This window comes from Lycium barbarum, chromosome 11 (assembly GCF_019175385.1).
Source record: "Lycium barbarum isolate Lr01 chromosome 11, ASM1917538v2, whole genome shotgun sequence".
NCBI lineage: Eukaryota > Viridiplantae > Streptophyta > Magnoliopsida > Solanales > Solanaceae > Lycium > Lycium barbarum.
This window is the reverse complement of record NC_083347.1, coordinates 106,689,992-106,702,816: the sequence shown is the minus strand read 5'-3', so window position 1 is coordinate 106,702,816 and position 12,825 is coordinate 106,689,992. Positions and strand designations below refer to the sequence as shown.

Sequence of the window (12,825 nt, the reverse complement as noted above, 5' to 3'; positions counted from 1 at the left end):
GTCATGCAGAAATTAATGATTACAAATCTTGAACGACGACTCTAGCAGGTAACATGAAGTTGATTTGATAGAGATGGTTACATATTCTCAATTCTCTTGCTGGAACCTTTACCAACTTTTGATGATTTTAATTATGTTACGTTGTACAAATGAGAGATTTGATAAACATATACTGTTGGATAGTACTATTACATATTGTTTTTCTTTTCTTTTCATTTTACTCATGGATTATCATGATCTACTAGGGTTTTCTTAGTAGGCATTTGGTTATGAAAATCTAATATTTTTCACTTTATTTGAAATTTTCAAGTTGAAGATGGAATTGTGTTTGGTTATAGTTTTTGTAAAGAATATTTAGTTGTTTGAATTTACTAATAGTGTGAAAACAAATTTTTTGGTGTTTTTCAAATTCCAAATACTTGGAACTTCCATGGCCAAACATTGATTTTCAAACAAAGTAAAAATGTTTTCTCAAAAAAAGTGAAAAATTCTTATGGCCAAACGGGTAATGTTTAATGGTTCTCGTTTTAGCCATTGATTGAGGATCATGTATTTCGACGTATTAGTTTTTAGACAGTTTGTGACCAGTTTCTTGTGTAAGTCTTACAGTATATATCATTCTGATTAAAAAAAAAAAAAAAATTTAGAAGCGATAGTCTTGCAACCAAAATAAAGAGCTTTTTTACTTATGACATTCCAAAATTAAAAGCCTCCTTATGTTAAACAAATGGACATGAAAAATGAAAAAGAAAACAATAAAAGGCTTGAAATTTTGATTTTCCAGTTGAATGAAATAGAAAAGCGTACAAAAGTCCAAGAGTATAATTGTAAACTATTATTTTGTACATTTAAAGCCAAACACAAGTTATACATTGTATATCCATTTTTAGTACAGCGAACCAAACACATGATAAAAAATAATATCTGCATAACTAGTTTCAGTATAACTAATTCCGGTATAACTAATCCCTGCAGAACTTGTTTCGGTACCAAACGACCCCTTGGTGTTAGGTTCCATATACATTGATCTCTCATGAAAGAATATGCAAGTCGCCATCCTTGTTTGGGCATGCACAGTCGACTTAGGATGCACATCAGCATAAAACTTGGGAAAGAAAAATAAACTACAGTCTATACTGTTATCGAAAGCAATTGCTCCATCTTAAGAATCATGAGTATCTCCCACTCCAGCATCCACCTCAAGCACTCAGTGACAGGGAAATGACGGAGGACAACTGGTATTTGCTCGGTTTAGTTGAACCTTGGATTTGAAATTTCACTTCTGTGCTAGATTGAACAGTGACTTTCTTCCATTCAGAAGTTGATACTCCTTCAGCACGATAATCCCGAGGGTAGTATAGGACTATGAGCTTCGAATGAACTGCATCGCACAAAGCAACAATGCTTTCTTTAGAATGTCAACTAGGTATAAGATCATCGATCTGTCATGCAGAACATGTCTAACCAACGTAAATTTTAAGGAATTCTTCTAATGCAATCAGGCCAACACAATATCCTTACTACAAAGTTTTTCATTTTCCTTACCCAGACCAAACATGCTCGTTTCCTGGATCTCTAGTCTACTAACTTTTGATTTCCTGATACTTCTCATTGCTTGAATATCCTCTGTGTTTCCTTTGAATTCCAGAAACTCACCAAGGAGACACTTATTACCTTTAAGCTCTAACCTGCATGTGTTCAGAAGAATTTTAGTAAAACCGAGAACGATGAGGTTAAACTTGACTAAAGTATACCAAGTACAATTTTCATTCAACAGAGTACAAGAAATATTATTTCCACATCAAGCTCGAATGCTTTCATTCTTTGAAGTTCACTTGCCTACTCTCTCAATCACACAGAAGCACATATCTTGAATATTTTCTCAGAGAAAGCTGATATTCTCAACTTATCTTCGAGTGATACTAACAAATGCTTTCTGCACTGTCACCACAAATCTAAAATAGTGGTTTTCATCACCTAATACACTACCGATGACCATGAGGATTACACAGCCAGCTTCATCTAGCTAGATATTGTTCTTACCCAGCCAGTATCACACGCTGCAAATAAAAGAACGAATTGAAATACATCGTATCTGGACAAACAGTTGGACTTGGACCAAATATTTCCCTCTTGTTCCTGAAAGCATCATGGGATGCGGTCATGAAGACAGACAAAATTATAAGTAATGCAACAGACCTATCTGACGTTGGAGCTGTGCTGAGAATCTATGTTGCTCGGACTCGGGTGCGGGTGTCGGATACGGGTATGGATCTAGAGGTCGGACTCGGCATGATCTAAATTTTAAGATTCGTGGGTACGGATACGGGTGCGGGGATTCGGCAAAAATAATTCAAAATTCTAATAATATAGCTACAAGAATATGCCTAGATTATGAGAGCTTTTTGTGGAAGCACCTACATGTAGTTTGTACCAGACATGTGATTCAATCTTCCATTCTACTAGGTGCTAGACTGCGTGCTTCGAGAAACTAGTTAAATTTTCTACGTAATATTGAAGGTATGCCATCTCATGTCTTCAAATCTCTAATTATCTTGAGAAATCTAATTATCTTGAGAAATCATAATCTTAAAATTTTTCTTTAATTTGGTCATGAATTTCGGTCAAAGTATCCGATCTCTAGTGACCGGATCCGACACGAATTCCGTACCCAAACCCGTGTCGTGTCGTGTCGGACACGGGTACGGCGGCAAAAGTGAAGGGTCCGAGCAACATAGCTGAGAATGAAGTTAAGCTTCTCATATATTGATTCCTGAAATTCCTTCTTCCAGCCGCGAAATGCACCTTTAACCCAACCAGAAAGCTTGTTCTTATATTTTGGTGTTAGTTGCATCCATTGGTCATATGTTACGACCTCAGGAGGAAAAGAGACCGAGTGAATGGTACTGCAAAAGGAGAAGCAAGCTTTAGACCAATCCACAAAAGGCAAGTACAATAATCACAAGACAAAAAAGTGACACATCGACAACAATTGTCTATGACAGAATTACAGAAACCCGATGGGATATCATCCTTTGTCACTTCTAGATACTTTAATCAACTTAATCGACCAAAAGTAACTCAAAACCCATTGTGTCTGTGTAGTTTGCATGGCTATTTTATGCCTTAAGCATTAATGAACAACCCAATTAACCGAGCTCTGGGTAAGCTACATTCAGTTCCAGCAATGACTTTAGGAGTTAAAACTACGAAGAAGAACAAAACAGCAAGCTCTGAAATAACTGCTGCTGAAGACAATTATGCTTATCTATATTGTCAGATTAAAAACAATGCTTCTCAAAGGTACTTATTGGAGAAGTGTACAATCATTGAGCCAGCACCATGGTTCATGTGTTATCTGTTGACCAACCAAAGTCTAGAAGAAGTAACTCGAGAGAATATTGTGCAACGGAAATACTATCTTATTTTCAACATTTACTGCGATATATAACCACCAGAGAATCAGATGCTTGCCTGAAATTGGGGTTTGGACATATAACTTTGGCAGACAAATATCCTTCTGGAAGAGCAACCCCCCTTTGTTCGAGGTAAGATTCAAGAATGGGAACTAACCTTTTTGCATCTGCTACCTGAAATACAGAAATCTATAATACCAAGAGAAGAAGACACTTAAAAAGAATGAGATAGATGGAAGAAACAAAAACTCCATATGCTGCCCTTTCCCAAGGTTAAGGAACCATATGTACTTAATAAGCTACTCGACAAGAAGATATTATTGCTCAGAGCATACACAGCACAGAAATGATGCAAGAATGCTAAAGAGGGAAGAACAACTACGCCTCAATCCGAAGCAAGTGACCGCAAATATGAATCCTCACCGACCATGCAAGAAAGAAGCAAAGAAAGCAAAAGAGGGTATCTGAATTAAAAAATTTCCCCACCAAATATCCGAGAAAGCATTTTAATGCAGAACATAATAGAATCTCAAAACTTTGTAAGCACGTGGACCCATAATTATCGTTGCATGACCAATGAGCTTACTCTCCAAATAATCAAACAACCAGCAGCAAATGGCAACCACAAATCTCCCTGTTGCATATCCTCACATGGACAGAGCCTTTGGGAATATGCTTCATGATATGAACAGCAATGCCCACAAAGCTGCTTCCGCACAGATCCTTTCTTTGCCCGACTGTTCAAGCCCATTCATCAAATAAGGCATCACATGGGTACTCCTATTTGGTTCTTCAGAAGAAAACACTATGAAAACTCTTATAGTGAGTTAATATAATCAATAGGACCAATCTAGCATGCTCGCTGATTGTTCTCTCTCTGCAAGTATCACCGTCGTAAGCACAATTCTGGATTCTAGAGAGCTACCTGCATTTCTTTAGCTAAGATTATAGGAGGTAATTTGATTAAAAAATGTAGGGAGATTGTTCAGATTTCACAAATTGGCTTTCAGAAATTATTCCATACCAGTTCCAGCATTAGATGGGTAAAAATAATTGATACTGTAAACATCCAATCCTAGAAACAAAAACACTACTCTGCAGTTGGGTTCACTAAGATATCCTTAGCAGCAGAATTGTTTCACAAGAGGGGATATACTTGGTTGGGCGTTCTATTACTGTGAAAGAATTCTCTTTCATAAACTTGGACAGAGAACACTATCTTTTCAGAGAGTGGTTGATTTGAAATTCTACATGTAGAAAATCATGGGATGTATCTAGCCAATGCTCTCTGTTAAAGTAGTTGTGCATAAGCTGCAACAAAGATTGCAACAAAGTTGAATAAAACGGGTGGGTTTACAACCCTCCTATATTTAATATGGGTAAAAAACGGGTTGGGTAAAAAAAGGGTGCTGACTCATTTTTATTTCCTAAAACTGAAAGTTTGCTGAAGCTTTACTTTGCAGCATAATTAATCTTGTTTCCCAGACAAACGAAGCTTTCACTAATCAACATCCTAGCAACATCCACATACAACCTACTCCTACACCACTGCAGGTTAAAAGCTTAAAGTAGTCAACACACATTTTTACAAGGAGAAAATAAACACATTCCTTTCAAAAACTTCTGGATCTGGCAAGAATAAGCAGCATGCACTAGTGAAAAATGAACGACAATTTACAAGTAACAACATTTAGACCACAAAAAAACTGCTAAATAGATCAGCTAACATATAAAACTTAGACATAACTAAAGTTGACAACATTTACAAGTGACTATGAAACATTAGAAAAAGAGAAGTTGGGGATAAGATCCATAGTCAGGTTTATGATAATTGGTCAATTTTTTTAAGATACGTCGTTGGTATGAAGTTCTTCAAGGAAAACCAAAGTTGAAACACAAGTTAATGACTTTCTCATAATGGATCAAAATTCCTCATTAGCCACCATAGATATCTCTGCCTAAGATCAATCACAAAGTATTGACAAAAAAGGAGGCAATAATAGCGTGTACAACTAAATAGATTTACTTTTGTACTGACATTTAGCAATTTTACCTCTAGAAATCTACAGGCTGCATGAGTAGCAAGTGCAAGGGCAAGGATTTCGGCCGATCTACCAAAGCATACATACATCAACTAGTTTGACTCCGTAACATAAAACAAATAACAAAACAAAGATTTTCAGCTTACAGGATCGGAGAGATGTTGGGTCTTGTGTTTATGGCCTCCTGTCTATTGTAACCAGTCTCACCCTGTATTTCTGTAAGAGACTCCGTAATCTCCTGGTCACATGAAGGTAACTTTACCAGTTAAGCCAAGGTGTATATATCAGTAAGCATCATATATTATGAATAATGAGCATTTAAATATACTCACCATTGTGTGATGAGAAGTATATCAATAGTTTGTCGAGTAGCAGTGTCAGCATCAGGAATTTGAAGCCCAACATAAGCCTTACCACCATAAAGCTTCTCAAGTCTAGTCAAAATGAGGATTATCAGAAATCATACTTGTGTAATACTCCCTCTGTCTATTTTTACTTGTCTTGAATGCTAAAAATACATATTCATTTTTTCTTATCCAATTTGAAAATTAAAAGATAATTTATCATTTCATACTTGTTTTATCCTTACTACTAATTATTGGATTGGAAACTTCAATGAATTGTTAGTGATTGCACAACTTTTAAATTATGTTTGACTTGTAACTTGTTTGGCCAAGCTTCTAAAATCAGCTTATTTTGAAAAGTGTTTTTTCAAAAAGTACTTTTGGTGAGAAGCAGTATGTGTTTGATCAATTAATTTAAAAAGCACTTTTGAGCAGCAATTAATATTTGGTCAAACTTTTTAAAAGTGCTTCTAAATGTAATTTCTCAAAGTGCTTTTCAATAAAGTATTTTTGGAGAAAAACTACTTTTTTTATCTTCTGAAAAACAGCTTCTACTACTCCACAGAAATACTTATTTTATCTCAAAAACTTGGCCAAACACCTTGATTAAGATAAACACTTTTGTCCTCCAAAAAGCTTGGCCAAACAGGCTATTAATAATAATTAGACGTGACACAGTAAAATTATCATTCCTTAAAATGTGTGTGAAGTCAATAGGTGTGGACGGAGGGTGGGACAGGAACAGAAGCAGTAAATACCTTCGTGCTACGGAAAAGAGGGCATTGAAATCAGAGATTTGGTCGTCCTCATCGTGGTCGTCGTAAAAGAAGCCCTTCACCACTTTGTAAACCACAAGACCACATAGCAGCTGCACCTGATGGAAATCAGGCATACGCTGGTGGAAGCAGATAGTCAGGATTGAACTTGCATGTAATATAGACAACACATAATCAAAGATTTTAATCAAACATAAAATCGATACTTATCTCTTGGAGCGTGATCGCGACTGCAAATCGAACCTTCAAGCACAAGCAAAAGCTGTCCACGTGTTCATCCTTCTTCTGCTGTATAATCCGAATAATACCAGAATTTGCGAAATTCGTGTGAGTGAATTTCCATGGAAAAGTTGAACTTCTAAAACCCTTACCTCCTTGTGTAATAAGACCCTATATTATAACTATAGATTTTAACGTTTTTACTCTTTTCCAAAACCTGCTGGGTCTTTATTTTCCACCAAAAAATAATATTTCATTTAATTCTTTTTTATTCGAGCACAGCAGGGACCACAGAATTTAATTAACGAGGCTTCCTATTATGGAATTAATTCGAAATATCTGAATTAATCTTACCATAATAAATTACAAATTATTCAACTAAAAAATCGTAACTGCACTCCTCAGTTCAATTTCGAAATCTTTCATTAAATCTTATTTAACTCCCCATGTTAAAATTACAGATACCAATCAATTAAATTAAATTACTGACAATTTAATTCATTGATTAATTGAATCTTTTATATTTCCGCTTAACTTATATCATATGACGGATACAAAATCCACCTGCAGGGTTTTGACATGAGACTTATAAGCATTCATAAAGGGGTATCATCAATCTCAAAGTCGAGATATGGATTCTATCAACTAATTATTATTTCACAAATGTATTTTTCCATTATCCAATTTACTAGAAATACATAGACCCGCAATTGAGTCGTACCTTTTAATAAATCAAAATAATGAATAAATCACATTGATCATAATAATTATATCAAGATTAAGAGTATAAGTACATTTAATGAACTGGAGAATTTGTTTTATATATTCAGTACAAAAACACTTATCTCTACTTGGTCCGTTCAATATATACAAAATGTACTAGCACAAGAAGACGAAACTATACCGTTCCCACAATGAAGATACATTATATTAATCTTGTGCTACAATCATACCGATGACTTTGTCCAAATTTCATCTTAGATTGTGAACATAAACTTTATACCAAGCTTGTCAAGCCCCAAAACCCACCCTAGACGTGACCAGCATCCGACGTCATGAACAACATCGGAAGAACCTAACGATACAAGAATAACACTTGAACCCGCCAGGTTCAACATTCGCCTCCAACAGTTTATAAAATAAAGGTAAAAAAATCATGCATATAAGAATTAAATCAGCGGAAGATTTTAGTTATCTATACTTGTCAAACATAACAACGTGCCCAAGAGTTAATCAATAACTCAATAACTACCCACAAATGTATACTAGGGAGCTTCTAAGATAAAGAAATAATAGTCTGACTCATCGGGACGCAGCCCGGACAACTAATGTAATATGTAAGTAAATCAATAGGGTGTCCCACGAATGAATGTGTGGCCTCACCAAATTAGCCGCAACAGCAAGTCCTTCCTAAGCACTGGGAGTATCATGAACTTGCTCTTCTCCGTTACCTAACATACCATAAAAAACAACAATGGTATGCTTGAGTACTTCATACTCAGTGAGTGCCTCGGGGACAACGAATAATACGAAAATAAATTAAATTAATGCATAAAGAAATCAGTCTTGAAAATCATATGAAACCAACGTAAGAGCAGTTATTCAGTTTGTGTATCTCAATAAGAATTATTAAAACTGATTTTAAGGCCTCTTGTCAAAGTTACAACTTCAAATATGCCTTTTTAATTAATTAAGATAGTCATCAACAATTCCATAAGAGAATAAGAATGTCACACATGCCAATACAGGCCCAAGAATCAAGCATATCGCGCATAGCGCACCACACCAGAACACATAATTCTCGGTGGCTATCCTTCCTCCCGAATAGCTAGGCATAAATCACACCGGACTATATAGTACGTGGTGGCTATCCTTCCTCCCGAATAGCTACGCATAAATCACACCCCGGGTAGCGAACCCAGCGGTGGCCACTCTTCCTCCCGAATGGCTAGGCAATGACACACTAGGATCCATAGTGGCTACCCTTCCTCCCGAGTAGCTAGGCCAAAGACAACAATAAAGTTCATAGCATAGAAGCCGATTCACAAATTGTCTCAAAGTAGTCACACCATCAATAACATTAAGGTTCATTATGCCATATAGAAAGAATAAGTCATTCCAATCAATGTTTTGAAAACATACAACTTCTTTACAAAGATTTCCATGTCCCAATTCACCAATGAGAATGTCATTACCAACTCTTAACTAGCATTACTAAGCATCTCTCATAGAGGAAAACATTCATAATATCTTATACCTATATAGAGTTTGTTACAATCTAGGTTTAATGTGGATTTGTCCCCTCACACACATTAACCACCATTTAGACATGAATTAGAGTTCAAGAAACATGAAAAGGTTGTTTTTCCTTTCATTCATTAAAGAATCTTGAACAAAATTTATACTTCCAACAATAGTTTCAAAAAGTGATTTTCATTCAAAATAAGTTTTTAAAAGAGAGACATACCTTAATTTGTTAAACAAGGTTTAACAATTCATTTTTCTAATGAAGAACACCCAAACCCTAGCTTGAATCACTTTGGAAAGAGTTATGTTGCAAACCCTAGGTTTTGGTCACAAGAATCATGTTAAGAATCATGGGTTTGATGTTAGAATGAATTAGTAATGTTAAAGATGTCCTTACCTTCGATTTGAAGACTTGGGGGAATGATTTTCGTCCTTGGGGTTGTTTAGAAAGTGGAGGAATAAACAAAACAAGTGTCTTATTTATATTTGTCTGGTGAAAACGGGCCAAAGAACGCCCCCGAAAGACGGGCCGTTCTTCGTGTTACGGACAATTTTTTGGACCGTCCTTTAGTGAAAATTTCCAGAGAGTTCTGGTGATTTTTGAGACGTTGCGGTTCCATGTTACGGCCCGTAACACGTGTTACGGTCCGTAACGTCTCACCGTAACACGGGCCAAATTTCCAGTGAAGACAGGCTTCAGTAAAACGGGCATAACTTTTTGTACGCAACTTTGCTTGGGCTGGGAGACCTACCGTTGGAAAGCTATTTCAAAGATATACAACTTTCATCAAGGAAGTTTTTCCAAATTCGCAACACATTTTCATGAAAATTGGCCAGAAGACAGACCTACCAAAACTTAGGCGAATTTAAGAGGCCTTAAGAACTTCACTAGTTGGTTTGACTTCAAAACGGCCATCTTCCACCCGAATTCATCAAGAATGGATTCATATAGATATAATATCATCTTAATACTAGATTTTTACACATTCACACCTAGTTCAAGTTTACGAGGTGTTACAGAAACGAATCGCTCTATATACTTGAAGCGAGTCTAATGCTTGTTCACACCGATAAGAAGCCGTTGGAGGGAGGATACGATTGTCAAAGCTGAAGTCTCATTAAATTCATATAATTTCGCCTACTACCCTCTTACTCGCACGCCTACCAACTAGTATGAGGGACCGATGGTAGTAGTTAGATTCAATGTTCAAAAAGTCTTCAAGTTATAGTACTTCCTCAGAGCGATTGAACTAGCACTACACACTTGGAACAGCCTCACCAAGAGTCTGCACAGGCCCAGGACTTAAGTTCTTTTATCTTACATAGGATGATGATGAGGAAATCCTTTCAGTTGGTTGAAGATGATGAGAAAGAAATGAAAATCCATTTCGAGTTGATTCGATTCCCCTGCTTGCAGTACAAGTATTGATATGGAGCTAGAATATCTACAGGCGAGTTATGTAACTGGCTTTTTGTTATTCTGTATTTATTTTCTATTATATATAAGTGTCCAAGAGAGACTAACACAGCAACAAATGCTTGTACCAAAATCTATATAAATTGTACATTTTAACTAATTACTTTTTTATCCCGCGTGGACATATGTCGTAGTACTGAATATTTATTATCTTCTCATGTATACACGTATGCACTTCAATTTTAATTCTCCGAAACATTTATTTCCTCCGTGCACTTTTATTTGTTCGCTTTTGACTTTTATTAATAAATGAAGTACTCTCTCCGTCCCATATTACTTTGTCACATTACAAAAAATTTCTAATATATATAAGTGTCCAAGAGGGGCGAATCAACTTACTAAATATAAAATAGGTTGACATAACCAAAATAAGACTAACTAAAGTGAGGAAAAGAAACAAAATATGGAGACTCACTAAGGAGAATCACGGTATCATTTACAAAATATACAAATCATAAAGACTAACTAAAGTGAGTAACCAAATTAATCATGTTAGGACCCGTGCGGTGCACGGGCAGAATTTTTCAGCTTTTTACAGGTGTTTTGTAGTAAGTCATTCTAGATCATGTTCTAGAATAAGAGTATATATAAGTATAATGCCTTTAAGTTATAAGCAACTGATAGTGTAAAAAAAATCGATTAACATTCAATTCAATCGGTTATTGCAGATTATTATTGAATTTTGTGAGTTATCATATATAGCAGGTTTGATACGAATAACTTGTTAGTATAGGTCAAATTAATTAATGGTGTCAAAAACAAAACAAAAAAAAAACACTACATCGTCTTCAGAACATAAAGTAATACTTAGTGAGATACAACAATTTTTACTTAATTTTCTGGCATCAATATGACCTAGGACAGATAATGTGTTAATATTACTTTACAATATTGAAATAGTTGTATAGAAACCTTATTTAAAGTTAATTATAGAATATTCTCAGACACAATTCACCCAGTAATTAAGTCCTAAAGGGGGAGCCCATTTGCCTCTTTATGTCACTCAATATTATTGCTTGCTTAATTTCTAGGCAAATTTGGTATAAATATTTAACAGGAATCTTGGCATCTTAAGGTACCCAATGATACAAATGGCAGATCCACTCAGTAGTGGAGTCGAGAATTTCGCTAAAGATGTTTGTTTACCGGAAAAACGGTTAAGTTGAATTTGTGTTGTGGTCAAGGACACGTGGATCAAAATGACCAGTAAATCAATATAGTATGCAAATAAATCGAATGTAATGAAATAAAGCAAAGTGAAGTTGAGAATAGCCTGAGCCTCGATAGGGACTAACATATGGAGACTCACTAAGGAGAATCGCGGTATCCTTTACAAAATATATAAACCATAAAGACTAACTAAAGTGAGTAACCAAATTAATCATGTTGAGCCCCGTGCATCGCACGGGCATAGTTTGCTAGTTTTCACTAGAAGATCCGAGGATCGTGTTTAATTTTAAAAAATGAAAATAGCCCCTACACTTTTCTTAATCACAAAGAGAACCGAGGCCAAGCGTACGCCTCATTTGTTTTTATTAAAATTTTATTATTATTATTATTATTATTGTAAGACGTTTGATTTTAAATACACATTTGAATATTAAGATGTTATATAAAATCTAAATATAAAATAATTAAGATCACTAGTTTTTTCATTGAATATATAAAAATTTGTATTAATTTTAAAACAAATAAATATAAAGTTCAAATAAAATATTAAATGAATCTAATATTATATCAACAAAATATTTTTTTTAAAAGAATTATATGATTAGTGGCGGTGATTGACGTGCAGTGTTTGTGAGTGCAAATTGAATATAGTGTTGGCGGGTAGTGGTTGTTCTGGGTAGTAGTTAGTTGTGATGGAGGTTGGCAATAGTGATCATGTTGATGGTGGTGGTGAATAATAATTGTAGTGGATGACATTGATAGTTAATAGTGATAATGAATGATAATGGTGATATCTCATTAAACACGTGGCAGTCTCTCATTGGTTATCAATATAATTAACTTATATTAATTAATTCACCCCCCATTTAACTCGATCCAACAAAAAACACCCAACCCGCCCCAATTAAATCTCACTTCACCGTATCAAAACAACAGACGAACCTATTTCATAACAAACCATATCAAAAATACCCATGAATCTCTTCTCAGTGGCGATTTTTCTAGCAAAATTCCCTTATCGGTGAATCTCTGCCGTCAATGAATATTTGTACTCTGTTCAAGTAAGAACTTGCTTCCTCTTCTTCAATTTCAGTTAGGATTTAGGGTTTTTTTTTATTGTTGGCTAAGGTGTGT

At 35.3% G+C, this 12,825-nt stretch overlaps 1 protein-coding gene across 1 annotated transcript; it reads right to left on the bottom strand.

The window, feature by feature from the left end:
- Positions 1-822: 822 nt before the first annotated feature.
- On the bottom strand, positions 823-6,694 carry LOC132620078 (uncharacterized). Its single transcript, XM_060334795.1, has 9 exons — positions 6,561-6,694; positions 5,791-5,892; positions 5,605-5,721; positions 4,003-4,153; positions 3,475-3,590; positions 2,747-2,906; positions 2,200-2,228; positions 1,546-1,688; positions 823-1,381 (listed from the first exon to the last, which is right to left on the bottom strand). Exons 1-9 carry the CDS (start codon positions 6,692-6,694, stop codon positions 1,200-1,202), a joined length of 1,134 nt encoding a protein of 377 aa, XP_060190778.1. The 3' UTR covers positions 823-1,199.
- Positions 6,695-12,825: the final 6,131 nt, after the last annotated feature.

Coding starts and splice junctions, on each gene's coding strand:
- LOC132620078 (XM_060334795.1), bottom strand. CDS start 6,694: ATGCCTGATTTCCATCAGGTGCAGCTGCTATGTGGTCTTGTGGTTTAC. Junction 4,154..5,604: donor CCCAACATCTCTCCGATCCT/GTAAGCTGAAAA, acceptor GGGCTTGAACAG/TCGGGCAAAGAAAGGATCTG. Junction 1,382..1,545: donor AACGAGCATGTTTGGTCTGG/GTAAGGAAAATG, acceptor TGTGCGATGCAG/TTCATTCGAAGCTCATAGTC.